The sequence below is a fragment of the Delphinus delphis genome, chromosome 15 (assembly GCF_949987515.2).
Source record: "Delphinus delphis chromosome 15, mDelDel1.2, whole genome shotgun sequence".
Taxonomy (NCBI): domain Eukaryota; kingdom Metazoa; phylum Chordata; class Mammalia; order Artiodactyla; family Delphinidae; genus Delphinus; species Delphinus delphis.
The window spans coordinates 82011609-82039526 of NC_082697.1; the positions used below are offsets into that span (position 1 = coordinate 82011609).

A 27918-nucleotide genomic window follows, 5' to 3' on the forward strand; every position below is an offset into this window, starting at 1 on the left:
CAAGAACACATTCAGTATTTTTATTTAATTTTGTAGCGAACAATTTACATACCTCCCCCACCCCTTCCTTTAAGTTAGTGTGACAATTTTCCATAATAAACTACTTAAAGAGAAGCTTTGGTCAAGAATGGAATGAAATAGCAAAACAAAAAACCAAAAAACAAAACCCAAATCACTGCTGCTTTTAAAAAACCAACACTTTCACCAATTATCCTCAAACAAAACACACAACAAGGTTTGCGCCATATGTGTCTTCAGTGTTTCCTGGCGGCCGGCTCTCCTGCCCATCATGCGAATGGCGGAGCTGCCCGGCGCAGCCTGTCTGTCCTCATGCTGGATCTGGGCGGCTCACTCAGCTTCACATTATCCGAAGGCCCTGGATAGAAGACTCTAAGGTCTGGAGAGCGGCAGGAAGAACACTGATGGTCAGTGGGGACCGGCCATCCTGGCGTTTTCCCCAAGGCACTACCCCACACCCCCTCCTTCCTGGCTGTGACCCGCTCCCTCTGAGACGGGCTCCGGGACTATGGCCTGCAGAGAATCTCCCAGGCAGGACTCTCCCTGCTGGCCCTTCCTGGCCCTGCGCCGCCTTGTCCCCACGGCCCCAGCCCACAGGCTCTGGGCACACGCCTGCTCCCAGGGCACGTATGTGCTTATCATCTGTGTCACTGGCCCTCACTCCAGGTGCCCTGATGGCAGGCACTCCCGTGTTTCTGTGGCCCCCATGCAGTCAGCCTGGTGCACAACGCCTAGCGGTGCTCAAAGGCAGATGGACCATAGAGGAAAATGCGCTGGAACTTCCCAGCTCACTCGCACAGGAAAGGACTTGGCCGCAGGGATCAAAGGATGAAGGGCAGAGCTACCTGCCCAGGTGGAGCTAACTGCACAGGTGCACGATGCCCCAAAGCAGGTGAAGGTAACAAGGGTGAGGAGAGACTTGTAGAGGCAGCAACATCAATCATGGAACCGCACAGGCAGTGGCAGAATTCTGTAAACGTTTAACTTCTGGGGGTTAAGTCCGCAGAGTTGCACACCTGAGCTGCTCTCCTAGCCCCGCCCCTCCTCCCCACCTCCTTATCCCAACCCCGAAGCTGGAGGGTGCAGAGGCCTCCGGGGTTTGTCCCTCATGGTCACAATACCCCTCCACGCGGCCTCCTAAATCCCTCTAGCCCAGAACCTCCTGGCCACCCCCTGCCCCCCAGCACAGCTGGAGGCACATCCCTGCCACCCGTTCACTCCAGCAGCCTCTGTCCAGAGTCCAGGCCACCTGCATGTCACAGCAGGTGCCTTTCCACGTCGGTTCCAGAGCAGCCTCCAGCTGCCCACAGGCAGGGCCCGCTCTGCTCTGCTTCCGCAGGCCCCACAGCAGGGCCTGAGTGCAGCACACGCCCCCTGAGCTGCTCAGCTGCTCTGCACGTGCTGCCCCTGCAGCTCAGACCACTCGCCCGGACAGGCAACTCAGGCAGTTCGTACAGCCCCCCAATTCCTCAAAGTGTAAACATAGGCGCTGGCTCCTCTCCCGGTGCTCCACCCGACCCCCACCCTCCTCTCTCTCCCACGACGAGCTCCCCGAGGGCTCCTTCACGTCCACGTCCTCAATGCCAGCACCTGGCCCGGCACCCGGCAGGCAGGCAGTGAGTGCTGATCTGATTAGTTGGTGTCAACCATAAACACATGTCTACAGAGTTCAGCTAGTCCGGGCCCAACCTGGGGCCCGCCACAAAAGCAGCCCCCAGCCCCCCTCAGTGACTCCGAGGACATCCAGAAGTGTGGACTCCACCTCAGTGAGCAAGTGCGGCTCTCTCCTGCTAACAACTCCCAGGGTTTCAAGAGAACCACAGCCAGTGCACTGCACTCCTGACGTGCACTGCGCTCCTGACGTGCACTGCAGTTGACGGCTGGGTCCAAGAAATGAGGACCAGTCTTCTCATGGGAAGACTTTTAACACAAACGAGATCTGTTCTGAAAGATAGACGATACCTTGAAATCCCAAATGGTCATGGCTCCATCGATGCCAGTAGTGCAAAATTTGCGACAATCTTGCTTGTCCACCTCATAAATAGACACTTGACTGAAAAAAGGCAAAGACAAGAGAGAGACTGTAAGGCACATGGTGAAAGTGAGCTCCAACCTTCCTAGAAGGGTAACAGCGTCTTCAGGAAACGAATTGTCTACCAATTCCTTTAAAGCGTCCATAGGTATTAGTCTGTAGCCATCTGACTCAGAAAATATTAAAATGTATTTTATTACCAGATGTCCAGAAAAGAAAAAGACTGGAAAGAGAGAAAAGTTAAGAACGTGCATTAATTAGAGGGACATGGAGAAGCAGGACAATTCAGGCCACACAGCGTGTACCCTGCGGAGCCAGGAGAGGCCACGACCACAGCTGTGACTGAAATGGACACACTGCTTAAAAAAATACTAGAGGCATCGTGAAGCACGACTGAAATCCAACTGGCTCCAAACCAAAACTCCCAAACTACCCTCTAGGACAATGAGGGCATATGAGTCAAAAGCTCTCCTTACATTTGAAATTAATCATTATTAATATTAGCAACATTCAGACACACCACAAAATTCCAACCAAGCTCAGCCGAGGAGATTGATGAAACAACCTGGCTTAGCCCGATTATCTGAAAGACTTTCAAGAAAACCAATTCCACAGCTCAGACAATATTTGTCTTTCTCCCCGAAATGCCTAGAACATTCCCTCTGGGGAAGGGGATGGCACACACCACCTGTTTCTGCACAGCCTATGGGCTAGAGAATAGCCTTTACAATTTTAAGTGCTTACAAAAAAATTAAAAGGCTATTATTTCATGATATGAAAATTATGTGAAATTCACATTTCAGTGTCTATAAAGTTTTATTTTTAAATAAAATTTTAAATTAATTAATTTATTTTTGGCTGCGTTGGGTCTTTGTTGCTGCTCGCGTGGGCTTTCTCTAGTTCTGGCGAGCGGGGGCTACTCTTCGTTGCAGTGCGTGGGTTTCTCACTGCGGTGGCTTCTCTTGTTGCAGAGCACGGGCTCTAGGCACGCAGGCTTCAGTAGTTGTGGCTGGTGAGCTCTAGAGCGCAGGCTCAGTAGTTGTGGCGCACGGGCTTAACTGCACTGCAGTATGTGGGATCTTCCTGGATCAGGGCTTGAATCCGTGTCCCTTGCATTGATTGGCAGGCGGATTCTTAACCACTGTGGTACCAAGGAAGTCCCTATAAAGTTTTACTGAAATACATCCATGCATATTTATCTCTGTACTGTCCATGGCAGCCTGCAGGCCACATGGCAGGGCTGTAGTAGTTGTCATGGAGACCACGTAGTCCTCGGAGCCTAAAATTTACTCTCTGGTTCCTTATACAAAAAGTGTGCTGACCCTGCTCTAGGGTAAAGAGGACTTAATATCTGCAAATAAAAGCAGTCATGCCAATCTGCAAAGGTCTTTTTATTCCTAACCTCAAAGTCTCAAAAAGGTAATGAGAGCTGTCTCTTTACAGATACACAGTCTGCAAAGAAGCTTAAGAGAACCTCACAGAAAATAATTTTGAAAATCTTTCAAGACAGAGAAACTTGAAAAGTGTGGAGAAAAGTTCTGCTATGCCTTCAAATGACTACTTTTCAATAGAGCACAGATTATTTCCAGCCTATTTTAAGTCCAGTGGCCCTTTCCGCTGAACATAACAACCTGCAGTTAGAAATTCTCTTGAAGAGGGACTTCCCTGGTGGTCCAGGGGCTAAGACTGAGCTCCCAATGCAGGGGGCCCAGGTTTGACCCCTAGTCAGGGAACTAGATCCCACATACTGCAACTAAGAGTTCGCATGCCACAACTAAGACCCAGCGCAGCCAAGTAAACAATAAAAAAAAGTAATATGAATCTTATAAAAAAAAAAAAGAAGAAATTCTCTCGAAGAGAAAGTCTAGAGGTTTCCATTATTCTTCCCATGATCATCTCCCACATTAAAGTCTCTCAACACAAAAGGTCTAGTCAAAGAATACAGTGCAGGGCTTCCCTGGTGGTGCAGTGGTTAAGAATCTGCCTGCCAATGCAGGGGGCATGGGTTCGAGCCCTGGTCCGGGAAGATCCCACATGCCGCGGAGCAACTAAGCCTGTGTGCCACAACTACTGAGCCTGCGCTCTAGAGCCCGTGAGACACAATACTGAGCCTGTGCGCCTAGAGCCCGTGCTCCACAAGAGAAGCCACCGCAATGAGAAGCCAGCACACCCCGATGAAGAGTAGCCCCTGCCTACCACATCTAGAGAGTGCCTGCACACAGCAACGAAGACCCAACACAGTCAAAAATAAATTAAAAAAAAAAGAACACAGTGCATTTCTCCTCTAGATTAAAAAAAAAACCACCAAACTTTCTAGACACGACACAATTCTACTGTCTTATTTAATCACAGACGCCTGATGAAAAATAAGGAGTTTTTTGGCTTTGTCATAATGATGCTGAAAAATCTGTCTCTCTAGTTAAACTATCTTCTTACTTGTACACCTTACTTGAAACCCATGGCTGAAGTGACAGCTACCTTTCAAACAGGATATGACTGTCAGGTGCTCAGTATTAGAGGAACACGACATTCAGGAAGGTCTCCTTTTGTCCTCAGTCAAGTTTCTGAGAAAGCAAGACCCAGAAGAGGCTGCATGACAGGCCGCGCCAGCTCACGGGCCCGCAGCAGGGCCTGTGTTCCGCGCGCGGGACGCCCAGACCGTCTATGCCCTGAAGGACGTAATGACTACGTGGGGGCGGCTCGCTCTCTGTGACGAGTTGGAAGTAAGAGCCTGCAGCCGGGAAGTTATAGACCCCTCACTGCCCCCGTTCCTGAATGGATGTCTGGGCCTGCAGGACAGAGAACATCACAGGGACCCGTCAGGAAACGAAGAGGGGAGAAGGGCAGCCCGGTCACCTAACACTTCTGCACAGCCGTCGGGCCAGGGGCTGGGTGGCACCTACGTGATGCTGTTCTGGTGCAGCGTCTCCAGGGCCGTGTTGCGGTCCTCGGTCGTGGCCCGCTTGTCCATGTTGCGGAAGCGCTCCATGGCCGACATGTTGCGCTGGATGCTCTGTTTCGGGATGTCTAGCTTCGAGACGAAGGTCAAGCAGCCACGGTCGTCGCAGCTAAAGAGCATGGGGCAGCAGTCATGGCCCTGAAACGAGGGATCAGTCAGGCCCTGCGGGGTGTGCGCCCAGCGAGTGCCCTAGCAGAGCGGCCCCACCATGGGAGCCTCTGGAGCTGCTTCCCCTACAAGGCTGCTGCTCCGTGCTTGTGCGCACAGCCACAGGGCACGCCCTGCTCCCGTTCTGGAAAGTAAGCACAGGCTCCGGGGCAAGAGAGATGCTTACAGCGGCCACGACGCTGTTCTCCGAGACGAAGCGCACACTCAGGAGGGGCAGGAACTCTGTCTTCAGAGTTGAGACCCTGAACACAAGAACAGTGTTAACCCGAGATGGAGCGGACCACGCAGCCTCTTCAGACACAGACGACAAAGAACCCGTTCTCATGGGGGCTTGGCAGGATGAACGAACACTTACGTTAAGAGGAGTCCCATGACCCAAGCCTCCAGGAATCTCCAGCATGAGCCAGCCCTGAGGTGACCCGCAGACGCGCAGGCCTCTGCCCCCTTTGGCTGTGCCCACCCCTCCTGCACCCACCCCTCCTGCACCCCTGCTCACCACCAACTGCCCTACACTGCGGTCCCAGGAGCGCTGGTTCTCTGCCGCCTCAGCCTTGGCTCCCCCTGCCCCGTTACCCACACGCCCTTTCTGCTCCTTCTGCTTTTCCAAAGTCCACCCCAGTCTCTGAAACTCGGCTTGAGTTTCATCACCCCCACAAACAGCCTTCCTGGACCACTTCAGCCTGCAGTGGCTGCTCTTCTCTCTGGCCTCCTAGAGTTGACCATCACCGGCACGCAGGACTGAAGGCCTTTCTCTGCTCCCTTCTCCTCGCCTGTGCTCACATGGGCTCCTAGAGGGCTGGGACCACAGACATTTATGGGAGTCTATTCTGTGCCCTGCCAGGCACTGGGGCAGGAGCTACGGCCACCGATGAACATGACACAGTATTGGCCAGGCAGGAGCTCACATGCGAATGGGCCGTGTGTGTGTGTGTGTGTGTGTGTGTGTGTGTGTACACATGTATGCTTCATGATCATCTGGCCGAGAGATTACACAGATACGGCAGCAAACATGCTGGCTGATGAAGTAGGATCATATGGCTCCATGTAAAAGATGATGCGTTTTGAAACTGTGTCTCAGGAGACACCCCTGCCCTATCCCCTTCAGTACGAATGGTATTGGATTAAAGTACTAACACCTCATCTTAGGCTCTCCTGTGGCATACCTGGCTCTTACTACATGAAATACCCTGATATGGAGAAGGGTAGCGGATGTAATCTGACTTGCAGGACCGGAGAAGCCAAATAATAAATCAATATGAAGGTAGACAAGAGCTTCTAATATAAGCATGTGCTAAGAGCTTATTATGCATTACAATAAACTGTACAGAAATCAAACAGCCATGACAAAACATTACTGAATGACAAACAGCAAATTACTATACAAAATGTATACCATAATCCCAGTGGAGTTAAAAATGAAAAGATATATGTGTCTACATATGTAAAGAAATCTTCTGGAAGGCTTCATAATTTAGACTGGGGGTGTGTTTAAAAATTAAAAAGAAAAATTCACCCCAATCAGTAAAATATATATTCTTTCTGAAATGTCACTTTGTTGTCAGTGTGGGGCAGTGGGAGTCAGATGTGACTGGTTCCCTGCACAGGGGACAAGTCAGGAAACCCTTACAGGTGGGTTACCTTTTTTTTGTTTGTTTGCTTTTTTTGCGATACGTGGGCCTCTCACTGTTGTGGCCTCTCACGGTGCGGAACACAGGCTCCGGACACGCAGGCTCATTGGCCATGGCTCACAGGCCCAGCCGCTCCGCAGCATGTGGGATCTTCCCGGACTGGAGCACGAACCCGTGTCCCCTGCATCGGCAGGCGGACTCTCAACCACTGCGCCACCAGGGAAGCCCCAGGTGGGTTACCTTCAGCTGCCAACGGAAAGGATTCACCGGGACAGAACCAAGATTCACAAGCGGAAAGGACTGCGGTCACCCTCTCTCTCCCTCTAGACATGATAAGCAGACACAAACTGAAGTCTGATGAGACACACACTGCTCTCCTCAGGGCTGAGCAGGCACCTCTTCACAGCGAGTCTCTGCGATTTGGGCTCCCCCAGTGCACACACCAGGGGGACTGGCTCCCAGGGTGTCAAGTGTCACTGCATGAAGGCCCACATGAATGGAGCACTGGTCACTGACTACACAGAGTAAGAACACATCTCCCACTTCATCTAAGGCTGCTGGATGCCATTTACGTGTTGTGAGGAATTCACAGGAACAGACTAAACTGCCACCTGAAGGAACTCTTACCAGGAGCAAACCAGGAGACTCCTTTGGAGGAATCACAATCAGCACTTCCATTAAGAAGTGTTTCTGGAAGTGAGACCTAAGTCTTCAAAATTTCCCCAAATGGACAATCTAAACGTGTGAAGGTAACTTTAAAGGCTGCCTTGCAACCGGGTTCGGAATTTTATGCTGGTGCCCTGCACTTATACCCAGGGAAGGGCAGCCTCAGGCCAGCTGCTGAGATCCCACCCCACTCCTCTCTAAGTCCAGACGAAGGCAGATACTCACTGCACACTTTTTGAGGCATCGGCAACGGACACGGTGCTGTCGTGGCTGACCCAGGCCAGGCGGCTCCCGCTGGCAGAGAAGCTGACGCCGTGCACCCAGCCGCCAGTGCCACTGCCACCAAACTCTGACATCAGCTGACCAAAAGGCATCTTGCTGCCCCAGGGTGTACTGGCTGGCTTCTCATCCACTTCTTTAATGTAGGCAGAAAACACTCTGTGGTTTAAGGGCAGGAAGAGAAAGAAAGAGTAAATGAAAATATGCGTATATAGAAACAGGCCACAGGCAGCTGCTGTAAGGTGTCCCAAAATGAAAAGATACTGACTCATCAAAAGCAAAACCTGATGGGCTTCCCTGGTGGCGCAGTGGTTGAGAGTCCGCCTGCCGATGCAGGGGACACGGGTTCGTGCCCCGGTCCGGGAAGATCCCACATGCAGCAGAGCGGCTGGGCCCGTGAGCCATGGCCGCTGAGCCTGTGCGTCCGGAGCCTGTGCCCCGCAACGGGAGAGGCCACAGCAGTGAGAGGCCCGCGTACCGCAAAAAAAAAAAAAGCAAAACTTGATGACAGACAAGTTCAGATACATAAACCTCTTAAGACACAGAAGGGTTCTAAGGGCTGCCTACAGGTCAATTCAAGTTTGGCCTACGTCGTGTCAGGCACTACTCTCGGGGCATAGCTCTAGAAGTGATGGACACAAAAGCCCTTCCCTCCTGGAGTGCAGACTCTGCTAAATGAGCACAGCATACTTTCGTGTCTGCTTCACCACCATTCTTAACACAGCAGTCCAGAGCCCACACAGTCAAATGGTAGGAGAGAGGAAACTATTTGCTACTCTGCAATAAACCACTAGCATTAACTCATTTAAAGAAAGAAAGGGAGGGACTTCCCTGGTGTCTAGTGGTTAAGACTCCATGCTCCCAAAGCAGGGGGCCCGGGTTTGATCCCTGGTCAGGGAACTAGATCCCACATGCTGCAACTAAGGAGCCCGCCTGCTGCAACTAAGACTTGGCAAAACAAAAGAAAGAAAGAAGAAAAGAAGGAAAGAAAGAAGAAAAGAAGGAAAGAAAGATAGGAAAGAAGGAAGGGAGGAAGGAAAGGAATGAAAGGAAGGAAAGAAAGGAAGAAAGAGACATCCAAAGAGAAAGTCAAGGGAGGCCAGTGAGAGTGGGTAGGCTCTCCCTAGTGTCACCCTCAGGTCCACTGTCCAGCCTTTGTGGCAGGTCTAGTCTGGGATGACGGCGGGTCCATTACAGCCTGGGATCATCAGTCTCTTTCTCTAATTCCATGAAGCTGTGCGTAAGGATGTTTTGACCAGAGTTGGGAAGCAGAAGGGCTAGAGAACAGCTGGGGATCTGCCCTCCAATGCTATTTCTTTATACAGCTTCTCTTCAAAAACTTCTGAAACTTAAAGACTCCCGAAGCGATCTGGGATATTTTCCCCCTAAAACAATAATGATGGCAGCAGCTCTGGAAGAGGCAGGACAGTGGAGAGGCAAAGGAAGCCTCGAATTATCTGTAAGTTAGATGATGTGACCTCAGAATCTCTGTGCTTTAAATCTGCATCACGATGGCTACTGCTTTAGTCATCAGAAGCCAGGAAAGAACTGTGCTGCCAAATTGACAGTTCGAACAGAAAAGACCCTTACCCACAGGACCACAGGTCAAAGCCAAGTTTATTTCTGGAAATTAATATTAACAAAAGAATTGTAAGCTATTTGTACAAGGAGATTTTTAGACACAGCCTGACAACCCAGGTGGTATGGTTAAATTGCATCTTCTAAGGGAGCTGTAATGACTCTGCGTAACACATCACAAACAACAAAACTCCTGAATATGAAAAAATCTTTACTGTTAACACTGGTTCTCAAGCAGAAGAGCCAATATTTTTCCAAAAAGTACCTTGACGCTATTGTACTCCCATCCCACAGCCAAATTCCCATACAAGTCCTTTAAAAAAAAATCCCAAACCAAAAACCCCGTGAGGATTCTTGGATATAAATCACTGGCCAGGTTTTCTGGAATTTCTCCACATAGCTTACCAAAGAATGCTGCACCCCACCTCCCAACCCACCATAGAGTCAACATGAAGCAACATTTGCTTTTCTTCTGGCTAAGGCCGGGGTGGGGAGGGGGGAGACTTCTTGATAAAGAACAGCTTTAAAAAGCAATTACACTGTATGACCCTTAAAGCTCTCAGCAAAGTGGCTGTGTTTCTTCTAGTCTCATGCTAATGACAAATAAAGAGCTTTAACTGAAAAGGAACCGCACAATAACAGCTCAGCAGTGCTCTGTTCAGCTCTGTTTTGTTGATCTTAGTTTCACTCTGGAATTTGCCCAGTCTGCTGCCTGGGTTATGAAATGAGAAGTAACACCGTGAGAGCGGGGGACCCTGTACCTGGATGTTCTGCCTGAGGAAACTTCCTGGCTCTGCCCTTGCTTCCCTCCGCCTGCCCCTCCTGGTCCACTGCTTTCTATTGATACCTCCTGATTTCCGCACTTGCTGTAGCTCCTTTTCTAGATCACAAGTTCCTTTCATCTCTGGGACCCTCGTGGGGCCTAGCACAGTACCTTACAAAGAAAAGGAACCTCAAAAATACTTGCTGAAAGATGAAAAACGAAGAGCTCAAGGCCGTCTACCAATCCTCACTCGTTCCCACCTGCATTTGAAATCACAGGATCCTGCTGCCAGCAAGACGTTGTTGGGATGCCAATCCAAGCTGAGGACCGTGGAGCGAATGGGTTTTTTAATGTGCTTGCTTACCCACCTACAAAAGGAGAAAACCCATTTTAGTTTATCCACGCATCAAGCAACCGTCCCCAAATGACTTACAAATGTGTGTCAGGCAAAAACACCTACACGTGGTTCTCAAGTGGCCACCGAGTGTTCTACCAGAGAGAAGGTGCATTTCTAGAGGAAGAGAGGAAGGGGAACCGTATGTGGCCCCTTTGCTCTCCTGTCTTTCAGGCTTTGACATTTTCATCAGAGCAGCCAGTTCGGAACTTTCCCGGCTACCAGGGGATCCTCATCATTAAGTATATTTATGGATTAACTCTCATACCGTCCCCCATGGACTTTCACATTATGTGTAACTCTAACCTTTGAAATAAAAATTGAGGTTTGAAATCACTTGAATTTTTTTTAAAAATAAATTTATTTATTTTTGGCTGCATTGGGTCTTCGTTGCTGTGCGTGGGCTTTCTCTAGTTCTGGCGAGCGGGAGCTACTCTTTGTTGCGGTGCGCGGGCTTCTCATTGCGGTGGCTTCTCTTATTGCGGAGTACGGGCTCTAGATGCGCGGGCTTCAGTAGTTGCAGCATGTAGGCTCAGTAGTCATGGTGCACAGGTTTAGTTTCTCCGCAGCATGTGGGATCTTCCCGGACCAGGGCTCCAACCCGTGTCCCCTGCACTGGCAGGTGGATTCTTAACCACTGCGCCACCAGGGAAGTCTGCTGAATTTTTATTACAAATATTCAGTGATTTGTTCCTTTGTTTTGGGTTAAGTTTGGGTTGTAAAATAGTTTAATTTCCTTTCTAAGTCTCTGAGAAGCTGCAAATTCTTTATTTTTTCACAGAGAAATCAAGAAATTAGCAGAACCTCTTGCTGGTGATGGGCCTCTGACTAACTCTCTAGCTCCACTAAAATGTTTATTTATGTCTAAGTTCAGTCATTATTCTGGCCTGATTCAATTTCTGTCCCTAAACTGCTGCTTAAAGACCAATGCTGTTCTGCTGCTTAGAAGCTGAGAGACTTACTCTCGAGCAGAGCACCCTTCCTTGGATGTTAAATCACTTTTCTATAGAATCTTTTTCGTAGGGTCTTTTCTGAAAAGCAGACAACATTCTGACTTGTTTTATAACAGTTGTTTTACCTTAAAGGCGTTTAGAGGTTGTTTTAAAGTACTCGCATCCTACAAATGAATTATAGTGCCATAGCTGAGACACTCCCCTGAACATAATGGTTTGATCAAGGGACAATACCTCGTACTACAGTAAAGCCCAATTTGCCTGAATCTGAGACTATTTTTCAATGAATAAGAATGCAAAGTCACTGAGGTTGAAAGCTACCCAGGAAAAAAGCTGTTTCTAATCTATTTGTTACAGTGAGCCTTCTAAACAATTTCTTGCAGGCAACATTTTGTTAGCCTTATTTTTACACATGCTTGCAAGCTTGCAAGCAAGAAAAACCGCAGGTCTTCAACTCAAAATTCAAACTTGGTGCAAATTCACAGACTTGTTTCAAAGAATCAAAATTTCTGAGGTTTTACTAAATTACAAACTGTAATGTGATAATCCCTTCCTTTCCTTGTTTCAGACAGTGACACATGAAGAGTAATGTGTACCCGGCTATTTTTAGTACAAACACTGCCAGTTTCGCACTAAATGACAATTCCATGTTGAAGCATATCTACCACCCTTTCTGAACACATGCCAGGTAGAGCAGAGTGGTTTCCTTATCAAAGTAAGCAGGAAGGAGTAGTTAAAATAACTTACTTAGCTATTAAATAAATCCCCGTATTTTGACTGGCTCAGCTCCAAGTGGTTTACAGTATAAAGTAAGTACAACAGGCTGATTATATTTCTGAGATTCTGGTCAAATTTTAAAGTTTAACAGTTTAAACAAGTAAAATATTATGCCAGGACACAGATTTGGTATAAAACTTTAAAGAAAGGAGAATATTGTTATCTGTAAGACTCCTAGATATTTTAAGTCAATAGAGATGGGAAAAAAACTTCCTTAGGGCACTGAGCATCTTTCAAGTTTATAATTTATGTATCAGAGTAAGAAAACAGCAATTTAGACAGCACAGAGTGAGAAGAGTTGTAGCATCTTAAAGAACAAACAAGTCAGGAGATCAGAACATGGAAACCACAGTTCGATATTAATATGAGAAAGATGTGAGATTGGACTCACTGCACACAGAAGAAGGAAAAATGTTCAGAGAGAATGGAGAATTTCAAAGGAAAAAAAAAATATCCAGATGAGGAAAAGATGAAGTTACAGTTAAGCCTCCACCCAGTGCCTCAAGAAGTCACCGAGGACACAGCAGTCCAAATGTATGATTCTACAGAGAAATAAAAATACTCATGTTGCTCACCAGTCATTTTCGGACTCGAAGTAACAAACAGAAATGAGTCGTGCTCCGCTGCCCACAGCAAATTTGTTCTCTAGCGGGGACCACTTGACAAAAGTGGCTGCACGGTTAATTCTCAGGATCACCAGGGTCGGCTTCCAGACACCATCTTTCTGACTCCACACGTAGGCATTGCGGTCAGCCCCACAAGTGACGATGCGGTCACTCTTGGGAGCCCAGTCGATACCTGCAAGTTGAGATGTGGTGGCATCTGCTCTGCCTGGCCATTGACAACTGACACGGCACCAGCAGGAGGGCACCGGCGTAGCAGGGCTGGATGCGGGCTTGGGATCTTCCTCCCCAGCCCATCCTTCCCCACCTATGGTCCTGGTCACCACTTCACACACAAAGGCAAGGATGTTTCTCTGCAAAGTTCCGTAACTCAGGATCCTCTGGAGGCCAGGCAGAACAGAGCTGTTATAATTGCAGAGGTTACAAACCAAGCAGGGGCATTCTTAACACCCAGCCACATATCTTTAGAATATGTGATCTGAAGACCCTTTTCTTCCTTCTTTACTGGATTTTTTTTTTTCTCTGAAAGTACCTTTACTCATTCAGTAACAGACCTTGGTCCATGATATTAACTGAAAGACTGCTATATGACCTACAAATAAAACAACATATAGGGTAAACAATCATCAGTATAGAGGGGAAAATATAAATTGTGATTCTTCTGAAGCTCACTGTTTTTCAAACTAACCGAAATACCTTTTTTACATGATACAGGTTCTATGAAAGAGTCTTTGAGTATCTTTGCATCTAAACAAGGAAAAGACCTAAATATGTGTCTGAATGTAAGATTTATTTTTCTTATTTGATCAGACTTTTACTTACTTGGTGCCTCTATGAAGGATCCCAAAGTCAAGGTCAGTTTGTTATATACCAAGAGTAAAATCTGCTATGATTCAGTCATTTTATAGTTACTGATGAGGTATTTTCTATAAGTATAACTTAACACCGAAGGTATAGAAATAGTACAAATAATTTTTTATTATAGATATCTCTTTAAAAATAATTAACATTCTTAACATTTACATGAAAAAAGTAAGAATCAAAGTCTCCATTAGCCATAAATTACAGTGACTTTAGTAGTGTGAACAGTTTATGTTCATTCACCTACAGGAATAGTCAGCTCAATTATTCATACCAGTGAAGGGAAAAATATGGGGAAGTGTATTCTCGGTGATATGTATTTTTATTTTAAATTTATTCATTATAGGACAGCTTTGCAGTTCTCTTTATTACATTTTAAATTTTATTTTATTTTATTTATTTTTTGCGGTACGTGGGCCTCTCACTGTTGTGGCCTCTCCCGTTGCGGAGCACAGGCTCCAGACGCACAGGCTCAGCGGCCATGGATCACGGGCCCAGCCGCTCCACGGCACGCGGGATCTTCCCAGACCGGGGCACGAACCCGTGTCCCCTGCATCGGCAGGCGGACTCTCAACCACTGCGCCACCAGCGAAGCCCTAAATTTTATTTTTAACTACAAAAGCAAACCCACATATTATCATGAGACAAACATCACGATGGGACACATGCAAAGTCAAAAAAGCCCTGCTTCCATTCTTCACACACATTCTTCCCGCAAAGGATACTAATATGGCAAACATTTTCTCCTGTTTTTTATAAATCAGCAGTGGTTGTACATTATTTTAGAACACTGATCTTATCATAATAATTTCCCAAAACATCCCATTGTTGTACTTTTTATTCCCAGTCACTTATTAGAATAGATAAAACTGGAATAAACATTCAGACACACACCTTCTTGCTCTGGTTAAAATGATCTCTATGATAAATTCCCAGAAGTGTGATGCAAAATAGTTATTTTTATGACTGTCTTGTTCTCCTAACTTGATTACCAGCTTCCTGACAATATGAAGTGAGTCTCTGAAACTACTGTGGTGGGCAGACCCTGGAGTGGTCTCCGAGATTCCACCTCCTGTTGTTCACGACTCTGTGGGACCCCCCTCCCTGTGGGTGTGGGCAGGACCCCTGACTCACTTCTAACCAGTGGAATGCTGGGAAGGTGAGATGGATGTGACTAGTGCACAAGATTACCTAAGAGCACGGCACCCCTCTTGCTAGAGACTCTCAAGGTCTTTCTCTGTTACTCTCTGTTGAAGAAGCAAGCTGCCATGAATCTCTCAGCTGCATGGAAATGAATTCTACCACCATCAACCTGAAGGCGCTTGGAAGTAGATCCTTCCCTGGTGGAGCCTCTGATGAGAACAGCCCTTCCGTGGCTGACACCTTGATTACAGCTTATGTGAGACCCTGAGCAGAGGTCCCAGAGAAGCCAAGCCCAGACTCTTGACACACAAAAAACTGTGAGATAATAAGTGTGTTTTGGTTTAAGTGGCTAAGTGTGTAGTATTTGTGACATAGCGATAGAAGACGAATACATCCTTATCCAGAATATTGCCTTGTAATGAGAAAACTCAGTGATTCTGTAATGATTTTGACAATCTCAAATTTCACCCCATTCCAATATCACCACCACTTTAATTACACACGTATGTATTTTATAAGAATTCCTGAGGTGCTTTAAAAAAAATCAATAGATCCTTATTCTCTAAGAAAAATACAAGGAACTGCCTTCTGCTTCGTTTTATAGTTCTAAGTCTACTTCTGTGACTACATCTTTCATTTGAATATAGGAGTTGTAAAACCAGAGTCGTAGCCTCAACCTGTTTTTAGATAACATTAGCTTTTAACTCTTTTAAAACACACACTTGTTAAAAAGAGAGTGGGAAGGGCCAATATTCAGTAAAGGCAAGTTCTCATCTCTTGCTAATTTAGCGTTGCATCTTTTTTTGTTTTCCTGCCATTAGAAGACTTCGAAGGAAAAGAAAAGGAATCTAACATCTATCCTGTCTTTCCTATACTAACTATATTTCAGGATAACCAAATAGTAGATGAAGGTAAGCATCTCTTTTATGAATGTATTCCAGCTAACAGAGAAGAAATGATAGATTTAGAATATTATCATGTTGCAGCCACTATTAAATTAATGGCTATAGGCACTAATCATCAACAACTGCTAACATCACAGAAAGAAAGACAACCGGACATTATGTGCCTCCGTCATGAAAGAACCTGCTACCACCTAACTTCAACTAGCAATTCACAGGAAACACAGAGGACGGAGAAATATGTGAAACACCATGGGCTTGCAATCCATAAAACCCAGGCTCTGGAAAACAGTACAGGACAAACAACCTGATTTCTCAATTTTCTTAACAAATAATTTGCAAAGGAAAAGAAAGAAGGGAACCTATAAACTTAATAGATAGATCAACTGATCACAACCATGTGTGTACCTTATTAGGATGCCAATTAAAACAGACTATTGTATTGGTTATTGTTGAAGAGTCCTTACCTTTTAGAGACGCAAACTGAAATATGAAGTGATGCAATGTCTGGGATGTGCTTGAAAATAGTACAGGAAAAAGAATTGAGAGTGAGCTGAGAACAAGATTAGCTGTGAATTGATAATTGCTGAATCTGAGTCATGGGTATATAGGGGCTCATTACATTACTCTGCTTTTATATGCTTTCTATTTAAAAGTGTCCACAATAAAATGTTTTTTTTTTTTTTAAAGGAGATGGTGATCAAGCATTTAACACAAAAGAATAAAGTCAGAGAAAAACACCAGAACTCTGATATCCCTTTGATGCATGCCATACTCTTTTTCTCTGTAGTACTGAGCAGACTTTTCTTCTAAAAAGCTTCAGAGAGTAATTTTCTTTTTCCATAGTTACTATCTCTCTGAGAAATTATGTTTGATCCTTGGTCTCCTGCCAGAGTTATATTTAGACTTTTCCAACAACAGCTTTTTCAGATCTAAAAAAAAAATGTCATTTGAGCATTTGGACAGAAAACAGGCCCAAGTTCAAAGGATTCCAGAAGAGAAGCAGGGGGAGAAAAAGGACATAACTATTTCACTTTTTTGGCTATTTCTTTGGTCTTTCATCTTGGCCCTTTCTCATTTATAAGTATTTCCTAATGTTAAAATTCCAATTTAAAATATGAGTGTTCTTATCTTTAGGCTGTAAGGCCACTGGCAAAGGGACTTAAAGAAAATAGGCCAAACCTCATAAAAATAAGGTCATGGGAAAGCAACAGCAACAAAAATAGAAATTATGTCTTTGGTGCTGGTTTGGTAATATAGTTAGTCGGTTCCTGACTGATATCACATACAAAACAAAGCACTGGTAAAAACAAGAAGGGATGGTCATAAGTTTTTGCTGGGGATACAATGTAAGGGGTGCAGAGGGTCAAAACATGCTGTTTTTCTCTGATTGCGGGGAAGGATATATTTAAGCTAATCCGTATATTAGGGGATGAGAGGCAAAACTCAAGGGTCCCAATTAAAAAAAAAAGAAAATTATCATCAGTCCCTGTGCTGCCCACTTAAGTGCAAAAAATCATTGTGAGAAGGGAAACCCAAGACTGTGGTGAGAAATTTATAATTGAAAAGTTAAGGAGAATAAGTTTTGATGTGCTTGGCCAATTGTTTAAAGCAGTTGAATCACTTAGAAAATAGGATAAAAAAGAAACTATGGTAGTAAGGGTCAAAGACTAAGAGTTCTCCCTGAACGCAGCAGTAAGTTAGTATGTTTTTTTAAAAAGTAGCCAGACAGGGCTTCCCTGGCGGTGCAGTGGTTGAGACTCCGCCTGCGGATGAAGGGGACATGGGTTCGTGCCCCCGTCTAGGAGGATCCCACATGCCGCGGAGCAGCTAGGCCTGTGAGCCATGGCCGCTGAGCCTGCGCGTCTGGAGCCTGTGCTCCGCAACGGGAGAGGCCACAACAGGGAGAGGCCCACGTACCGCAAAAAAAAAAAAAAAGTAGCCAGACATGATTTAACAACAAAGCAATACACTCTCTTGAAATCTGGTATCAAGATATGGTTTACTAAATTCTGAAAACATTGTAAAAATTCTGCATTTTTTCTTCCTTCTCCTTTATTTCACACTTGCTTAATAAAACTCGACACTGCTCTGCTTGCTACCTTTACCCAACTATTCATTGATAGTTTTTGTCAAAGATGAAAGTTACTGTACACTCAGGAATCTGCCTCAGAGCTAATGCTTTAAGATCCAGTCTTCTACAAATTGACAAGAACAAGTTAAAAACTCAATGGAAAAATGGTTAGGAGTTATGAACAGTAAAGTCATGAAAATTAAAACCCAGGTGGCTAATAAACATCTGCTCAACCTTTCTATTAATCAGGGAAATGCAGCTTATAGAGTGACCAAAGATCACTCATCAGTCAGTCTGCTTCTATCAAGCATGTGTGGAGTGTGGGAAGAAAAGCACTCCTATCAGGGCTGCAGGAATGCAGGCGATCTGACAATGCCTGGCAAGGCTGAAGATGCTTGCACCCCTGTGGTACAGCAAGTCTCCCAGAGACATTCACACCTGAATGGAGATCTGCCCAGGGACGCTCAATTTAGCACTAAAATGTCACAGGGAAAAAGTGGAAGCAACTTAAATATCCTTCAATGGAGGAAAGAGTAAATAGATGAGGTATGAAATGCTACCCAGCGGGTAAAAGGAATCAATTTGATCTAGATACACCTACGTACACAGAACTCAGAAACAATGTGGAATGCAAAAGTAAGCCACAGGAGATGCATGCTATGATACCATTTATGCAGTATTTAAAAATTCTAGCCAATAGTACTAAAGACTGCTTACACACACTGACACACACACACACACACACACACACACACATGTATGTGAAAGTATAAAAAATGGACTGGGACAATGTCATACCAATTACAGTGTCTTCTGGGGGAGAGGAATAGGACTGGTGGTGACAGGAGACTTTACCATTATCTGGAATAATATTTCTTATAATAATATACTTCTTATAATCAAATCTTTGTGTCCCAAGTTTTCTGGCACAGGAAAAAAGATAAATAGCTGCTAATTCTGGGTGGCAGGAATATGGGTGTTTGTTATATTACTCTATGTCCTTTTCAATATTTTGGAATGTCTTCCTTGCCCTAAAAACAACATACAGGAAAATTTTGGAAGACACAGCGTTCCCTTAGGACTTGGGAACACAGCTTGGCTTGCGGTTGCACACAGCTGACGTGCTGTCTGGTTTTCGCTTTCATGTCTCATCTAATCTAAGCTCTCTAGTCCCCAGAGTAGGTTGTGTTTTCTGTAACATTAGCAGAACAATGCATACCAGCTGGGCTCAGAGACGCACTTAAAAATTGAGGTCACTATTATATATTTTCTCAAATTTTCTCAAGAAAAATCAGTAAATGCTGCACTAAGTACCATGGCAGACTTCCTTTACTAGGCTATCTGTTTACACAGAAGCGTGCTAGACTTGGAAATGCCGTACTAAGCTCATGTGATCTCCTTTTTTTACCTGTGATGTGTCCGTTGTGCTCTTTGAGTTCATGAGCTTTCACCCACTGGCTCCCGTTCTTCTTGTAGATGTGGACTTCATGGTTATTGGGGCTAAGGGCAATCTCTGGAGAAAAAAGTCAATAGTTAACACCTGAACTCGAAATTGTCACAAAAAAAGTGATGTTACAGTTGGCATTTTAAAAACAGACTGAAAAAAATAAAAAATAAAAAAAATAAAAACAGACTAAAGGAGGGAACAGGAAAGCGGTTTCAGAAAATGGTTCCCAATATTCGTCCTGAAGAATTCCTTTATTATTTTTACCTCTACTTGTACTCCATATTTTAAAATGTTTTCTAGAAAGACTGAATTATAAAATTCATTTTATTATAAACATATACAACTGTCAATTAAAGTTCTAACCAGTAACAAATAAACAATATTACTATACTTAACTGATATAATTTTATTTATTTTATTTTGTTTTGGCCCAGCCGCTAGGCTTGAGGGTGAAAAGTGCTGAGTCCTAATCACTGAACCGCCAGGGAATTCCCTTAACTGACATAATTTTAGTCCACAGTAAATATATTTGACATTTTAGTTTGCCTGTACAACACTATTAAGGACAAATATTTTATTTCTGTTAGACTTTCTGAAATACTAAAAATAGCTCATAGGCTTTCATTACTGCTATCATAGACCCAGGCTGGAACCACTAGTTTATAAAAACAAAGAAACAAACAAACAAAACCTCCAACAACCCTTGATACTACTGATAAAATATATTGAAGTTTTTCTTTACAATAAAGCCAATATAAATCACAAAATAGAATTCTCAAGAGAACTCTCTTAGACCAATCTAAAATGTTAAGAATATACATATATGATGGATTTTTTTGAACTTATACTGGTATTTTTTCCTTTCTAGTTCATCCATTTTTTAAAAATAAATATCTATTTCTTAAAATTAAAGTCTATGACCCAAACTTTAGGTCAATCATTTAATAGTTCCCCCATCTATACATAATATCCAGAACAGGCAAATCCATGGAGACAGAAAGCAGATTAGTAGTTGCCTAGGGCTGGAAGTTTTGAGGAAAATTGGAAGTGAATGCTAATGGGCATACAGTTTCTTTTTGGAGTGATGAAAATATTCTGAAACTAGACAGTGGTGACTGTTGCATAATTCTGTTTAATATACTAAACACCACTGAATTGTATACTTCAAAAGGGTAAATTTTATGACATGTGAATTATATTTCAATAAGGCTATTATTTTAGACAGTGAATAAATACCTAACTTTTAAAAATAACTCATGGGCATAATACTACACTTCTGTTTTTTTTTTTTGTTTTTTTTTTTTTGCGGTACGCGGGCCTCTCACTGTTGTGGCCTCTCCCATCGCGAAGCACAGGCTCCGGACGCACAGGCTCAGCGGCCATGGCTCACGGGCCCAGCCGCTCCGTTGCATGTGGGATCCTCCCGGACCGAGGCACGAACCCGTGTCCCCTGCATTGGCAGGTGGACTCTCAACCACTGCGCCACCAGGGAAGCCCCTGTCTGTTTTAAGATTTTTTTTTTGCCTTCTCCTTGTCATATTACCTGCACTTTGCTTGCTGTACTACACCTACTTCTAAAAGTCTTCTCCATCCCTTTCTAGTTTGCTAGAGCTATAAAACTGGAAACTCAAGCTTATTACGAATAGCATAGTAAACACTAGATTAAATACTGCTCTCAGTATGGTTTACTTTGTAAACCATATGTGTCTTATATCTAGGTCCTAGTATTCTGACTAAATGCTGGGTGGTCAGTGTTACTGTACAACCATCCCAGACATTGGGTTATTAGGGCAATGAAAGATGTCTCTGATATAAACTGTCCTCCAGGTGGTACTGTAGAAAAAGAAGTGGACAAGGAGCCAGAAGGCCTGAGTGCTAATTACGGCTCTGACATTAACTTGGGTGTAACCACTGGAAAGTCCTTCCAACCCTCTCAGCCTCGATTTCTCTACCTGTAAACCAAAGGACTGACCTAGTTCTCTCTGAAGCTATATCTATGTCCTGTTCACATGATATTGAAATATGTGATCCCTAAAAGTACCTACATCTAAAAGAATCAAAGGTACCAAAATAAAGGAGCAAAGTTAATAGCATACTTACGGGTACGATCCCTGTTCCAGGCATGACAGGTGATTGGCTCTAGTAAAAACTGATGCAGGGACATTATTCTTAGTGTGTTCAAAGGACAGAAAGCTGCAACAAGCAACAGAAAAAGCATTTAAAATGGCAGGCAACCCATATTTAAGTTGTCTGGGGATCCTGAAATGTTTGGGGAAAAATAAAACCATTCTCCCATTGAAAAAGACCAATCTCAATGTCAAAACTTAATCATTTAAATACAATTAGCACTGTAACCACATCAAGGGACTCTAAAACCATGAGTTAAGGACTGTTGGGGTACAAGACATTCACACAGTCTCAAATGATCATCCCATAGATTATTTATTAATTACAAACAGAAAAACATGCGTTTACAATAAAAAAATCTGGCAGTCACCACCTTAACCAAGCAATCAATCTTAGTATCATAAGTAGTGGAACAATATAATCTGATAGGCCTCCTGACAGGAGACAAACTGAAGGGCACACCATCACTTATAAATAGTGACCACTTAATTTATTATCCAGACCAGAATACATTCAAGAGAGCATAAAGGGGCACTATTAATAATTATGCTGCAAAAACAGGCCACAGGACTATGCTGGAGAAACCTGGTAATATGGCCAACCTACCTATGAAGTATTTATGCCAAACATATTGTATTTATGCTAAATCCAATCAACATCTAGACCTAATTTCCGGTTTACAGGAAATAAAGGGGAGTGGAATTAGTTAAGTAACACCAAGGGAAAACAAACAGTTAAAACCAGAATGTGTGCCATCCTATAAAACAATTGGCCTGGACAATTCAAAAGAGGTTGGGGTGGGGGAGGGTGGCTGTTCTAGATTAAAAGAGCTATGAAAACCAAATCTGATAAATGAAACTTGATTGTAAACCTACATTTTTAAAACAGCTGTAAAAGATGTATTTCGTAAAATAGGAAAAATTTGTATTTGAACTGCCTATCACACAACAATATGGAATTATTTTCAACTTCTTAACTATGATAATGGTTGGCTGTTAGGTAGGAGAATGTCCTAACTCTTAGGAGATAAAGATAATGAAGTATTTAGGGATGAAATGTCATGACATCTTCTGTAACTTATTTTCAATCATTCAGGACAACAAGTAGATGTATAAAGAGCAAATGTGGCAATACGTCAACAACTGGCGAATCAAGGCAAAGAGTAGGCAGGTATTTGTTATGTTAGTTACTGTTTAAACCTTTTATTGTAACTAAATGAAAAGCAGGAATCTGTGAAACATCATTAAATTAAAAATCAAATCACACTCTCCATTCTATAGGCACCCAAATCTAGATACACTGATGAAGCAACTTTTACCTGAAATAGGAGAAATTTTTTCAAAAAAGCAGTCAGCGGCCCCACCCCATCCCTTTTTTTATCATTTCTAAGAGGCACTCCCACAGCACTCAGACGTTTCAATACTTAAGTACAAGTCAACCTAGGGTGGAGACTGAAATGTGAGATAGGAATTCTGATGCAAGAAGGAAATGAGTGGAAAGGCCATTAGAAGGTTGTAAAGTGAACAATGAAAGTTCAGACAAAGCAGAAATCAATCTTAGTAGAAATCAAAGGAAATGTCTCTGCTAATTGTTGTAAGGGAACCTAAAGGTCAAAAAGAGATAAGTGTACCCTTAAATAAAACATCTGATATCTTGAACTGGCAGAGAAATATCAGTGTTTCACATTCTATTCTAAGAGTGAGGATATTTAAGTCATTAATTTTTTTTACGGGTACATGTTCTAGAAAGCAAATTGCAACTCACAAATAAAATCTCTGACTCGAAATAAAAAAAAAACTTTTAAATGAATTCAAATAACACTGCTTAATTTGTCTATTTTTTTTAAATAAACCTCCAGAAGCTCAGTGCATGATTCTTTTTCTGATACGATACGCTTACCCATTACAAAAGGTTTTACTCAGTTACTCAAAATAACATGTTGTGCCATAAACATCTGCTTAATTAAAAGCAATTTAGTTTATATGCCACATTTTAAAGGCTTACTTGTTAACTGAAACAAAATTGGTCTGCAAATTAATAATTTAATGTAAATATCTACATGCAATAAAAGCACACATTTCATATACAGTTAAAAAAGAAAAGGTGGACTATTCTGGTGGCGCAGTGGTTAAGAATCCGTCTGCCAATGCAGAGGACAAAGGTTCCAGCCCTGGTCCGGGAAGATCCCACATGCCTCGGAGCAACTAAGCCCGTGCGCCACAACTACTGAGCCTGTGCTCTAGAGCCCGTGAGCCACAACTACTGAGCCCGCACACCACAACTACTGAAGCCCGCATGCCTAGAGCCTGTGCTCCACAATAAAGAGAAGCCACGGCAATGAGAACCCCGCGCACCGTGACGAACAGTAGCCCCCGCTCACCGCAACTAGAGAAGCCCGCGCACAGCAACAAAGACCCAACGCAGCCAAAAATAAATAAATAAATAATTTTAAAAAAATGTTCTCGGGCTTCCCTGGTGGCGCAGTGGTTGAGAGTCCGCCTGCCGATGCAGGGGACACGGGTTCGTGCCCCGGTCCGGGAAGATCCCACATGCCACGGAGCGGCTGGGCCCGTGGGCCATGGCCGCTGAGCCTGCGCGTCCAGAAGCCTGTGCTCCGCAATGGGAAAGGCCACAACAGCGAGAGGACCGCGTATCACAAAAAAAAAGGAATGTTCTCAATTTATATTAAAAAAAAGGTGCAGACAAAGGCTTTCTCATTCTAAACCTCACGGTTATAAGCAATGCAGCAAAGCCTTCAAAAGAGGTAAACATTTACTCAATGGCATAATTATTTCTAAAATTGCATTTCTAATTTCGTTATAGCATTCAAGTTCCGTATTTGGACATACACTTAGACCTGTACTTCCTTCTATAATCATGTGGCTATTTTAAGTCTGTAGGCCAAGACAACACTCATGTTTGTCAGATTCATACGACACCAGTAAACACTGCCTGTGTTCATTAAACTCAGTGTGAAAGCAGAATAATGACAACTTGAATTTTGTACAAAGAAAAAGAAACCTCTGTCGTAGGGTGATAATTATAATTTCTAAACTGTGATTCATATTTAAGTGAAATCTGAAAAACTTTGTCTTAACGAGGGTAGAGAGAAGAAAAAGGGAGAGACAAAAACGTGCTGCATTAAATTTAACAAACTTCTACTGATGAACTTTTAATGTCCAGCACAGAGAGAGAGAACAATTTATAGGACATTATGATTCCAGGGACCCCCTCCACCCCCCAACTCCTTTCTTTATCTATCACTTGAGTCATCCTGGTATTTGGTTAGCCATGGGCTGTGGAGCCAAGAGGACCTGGGTTTGAATCCTGGCTTTGACACACAGTAGCTAGGAAACCCTGGGCAGGTCACTCAATATCTCTAAAACTCATTTTTCTTCATCTGTAAAATGGACACAGAACTGACATCCCAAGGCCAGTGGTAGCAGGATTAAATAATACGTGAAAGCATGTAGCTCAAAGCCTAGCCTAAAACAGATGCTCGGTAAGTTAAGTTAGTTAGTTCCCTTTCTTCCTCTGACCCAAGGCTTTTGAACCATTCCTAGAAATACACACCAGTAAGTACCCTCTGAACTTGGAAACAGCTACCTAGGCTTTAAATTCTCGGTCCTGGAGCTTTAAAGTATTTGTACAGTGGGGATTTCAGTTCCCTGCTTGGGGTCAGTTTTCGAGACTGTGATTCATCCAGTTTCTAATTGCTCTCAATACCCAACCCAGCAATAGCAGGTGCTCTGACAAGGTCACCACACCCTCCCCAGCGTTCAGAGACAGGTTCCAACTCCAGGCACCAGTCTCACCAGCAGACCAAACTTCCTTAGGCAGAACCTGTTTCAGCACAGGATTAGTTACCTAGATCTGATACTCTCCCCCAGCAGGAGATTTAATTTTCCAAGAATGATCGCCTCCTTTAACTGTGGTAAGTAGATAAATTAACCTCGGAAGGCCTCCGAATAGGTTGTGTAGGAAGCAGCCACTCACACCTACTCCCTCACAGGGCAAAAAATAGCCTCCTGAATGATACCTTCTCCTTTTCTTTCTTTTTTCTTTTTTTTTAAGATACCTGAAAAACCCAGGGCCTCCGGGAAACCAAAAGGTTAGATTTAAAAACTGATAAAAGAGGGCAGAACTAGGATAATTTAGGTAATTTCAGCAATGAGTTGAAATAGATAAAAATAGGTCAGCATTTCCTTCCGGTTCCAAAGCCCCAGTATGAGAACAGATGGCTTTATAATTAAAGATTCTAAACTACAATTTATTAAGTGCCTGCCATGTGCCCAGCAGTGTAGTAAGTACCAGGTTGGGGCCAGAAACATAAATAAATCTGACACTTTCCTGGTCCTCAAATCTGGGGGGAGAAGCGTAGAAGAGGAAGGGGAGATAGATACACAGACAGAGAATGCCGAGAAGCAGGGATAACTGCTAACATTTATTGAGCACCTACTCTGGGCCAGGAACTATCCTAAACAATTTATGCAAATAAACTCACTGGAGCCTCAGAAACCCCCTGAGGATCCTATTACTACAGATGAGAAAACGGGGACTCTGAGAAGCAATCTTCCCAGGGTCATCCAAGCAGTGGTGGCGCCGGGATGGCAATCTGGGCAGCCCAACCGAAGGGGTGTGGTGGGAAAGGCGCTACAAAAGGGTTCCACGGAGCGACCAGGAGCAAAGAGGTACAACTGTGACTTAGGGGAAGGCGGCACCCAAGCGGGGGGATTCTTAAAGAACTCGGGGGAAGGTTCTTCTCGAGCTCGGTAAGGTCCCCCAACATCTGAAGGATGGAAGGCGGCCCTAGACAGGAACCAAACATTCCAGGGGCGCCTATGGCGCGCAGGGACCCTATTCTAGACGCTGAAGAAAGGAATGAACGGTGCCTCGTGACGCTCGACTCGGGGGAGATGATTCCATTCACCACAATATTAGAGACTGGGATAAATGCCCACAATGGAAGCGCAGGAGAAGCAACCTTTAATTCTGGCATCGGAGAAGGCTTGGCGCTCGAAAATCGTGAAAATGGGATCTGGACGTGTGGGGACCCCAGGGCTCGGCAGGCCCCTCTGAGAACGCGGCTTCCCCGCCCCCTCCCCCCGGCCCGCCCCTCAGCCTCAGGGCCCCACGGCCTAAGCCCCCGCCTCGCCGCCCCCGCGGGTTCAGATCCGGGACGAGGCCGGCCCAGGGGAGGCCAGCAAGGCCAGAAACTCGCCCCTGCTGCTCCTTACCTGGGGGTCGGAGCCGTCCGAACGGGCTCGGAGCGTTGAATTCGCGGACTCTGGTCAGTCGACGCGAACAGGCTCCGGCGGGCGCGGGCGGACGACCGAGGCCCTGAGGGAGCGGCTGACAGATCCCGGAAGTGGCCACGGCGCCTGCGCAGCGCGGCTGGGGCGGTCGGCGCACGCGCACAGCCGGGCGCGCGGCCGGGGTCCCGAGCGCGGCCGGCGGGGGAGGGTCGGGCCTGAGGGGAAGCTGCTGCCTCTGCGAAGTCGGCTTCAGAAAACCGCTGGAAGGTGGTGGCGGGGCAGCGTGGACATCTTACTGATTCCCTCGAAAAATGTCCTCAGACTCACGGACCGAAGTGTGTGGAGCCTTGGCGCTTTCACAAGTGCATTGGTCACGAAATGAGGTACTGAGAATTGGGGCCTTTTGAGCCACACGGACCGACAAATCCCTATGTTTTTCTCCCTTCATAGAGGTCCCGTCAGAGCCCGTCTCCCTCTGTGGGAGTCTCTCCAAGGAACCTTCTCGACCCTTCCCCGGTCAGAATCGCTTGTTCCCTGTTCCCGAGATGGCGCCACAGCACCGGGGAGTTGGGAGAGTTCAACTGCCCCCCAAACACAGGAAGACAATGCCCTGAACCCCTCTTCCCGCTAGACTGGTTGCTCTTGAACCCACAGAAATTCTGAACCGGCTCTCCTGGCCCTGGGGTGGTTTACAAGTTTGACCCCCAATGCTTGGCTGTCAGGTGATGTTCACCAAAGTGAACTCGTCAAATTCCCTACTTCAGAGTCACACTGTGTTCTCTGGGGCTGTTCATGGAGCAGTAATGCCCTGGAAGTAATTGTTGTATTTGGTCCCATGGCTACAACGCCTTTGGTCTTAAGGGCGATCGAGGACAGATTGAGAGCTGAAAGATCATTTTCAGTTAATCACTCCCTCCTGAAGACAACATCCTGGTAAAAAAAGGACAGCACGCGTGGAAGCAAGGATTCCTCGTGTGTCTGCAAGTTAGGTGAACTAATCTAGAAGTACGTAGAGTTGGTACCCAGAGTCAAAATACCTACCGTGTTTTATAAAGATCGCACCTCTTTACAAAGGACAGTTCCTTCTTTGAAGGAGTTTATAATCCGGGCAGATGAGAGTGACACATGCAAATCACTAATACCAGGTTCTTTATGATAAATGACAAGGTAAGAAATAATTTAGCCTCAGAAAAGTAACAGTGAGACATTTAATGTTAGTCACTGGTTCTATCGTTTGAGTTAATATTTTGCTTTTCAGCCTAAGCAAAGCT

The 27918-nt window shown here is 44.8% G+C and overlaps 1 protein-coding gene across 1 annotated transcript; it reads right to left on the minus strand.

Moving 5' to 3' along the window:
* ARPC1A (actin related protein 2/3 complex subunit 1A) lies at positions 1 to 26760 on the minus strand. The gene is made up of 10 exons (XM_060032420.1): positions 26630 to 26760; positions 21366 to 21458; positions 19227 to 19331; positions 12791 to 13013; positions 10352 to 10459; positions 7697 to 7909; positions 5344 to 5419; positions 4954 to 5147; positions 1981 to 2071; positions 1 to 397 (listed from the first exon to the last, which is right to left on the minus strand). The coding sequence occupies exons 2-10, from the start codon at positions 21427 to 21429 to the stop codon at positions 359 to 361; spliced, it is 1113 nt and encodes a 370-aa protein (XP_059888403.1). The 5' UTR covers positions 21430 to 21458; positions 26630 to 26760; the 3' UTR covers positions 1 to 358.
* Between the last annotated feature and the right edge of the window lie 1158 nt (positions 26761 to 27918).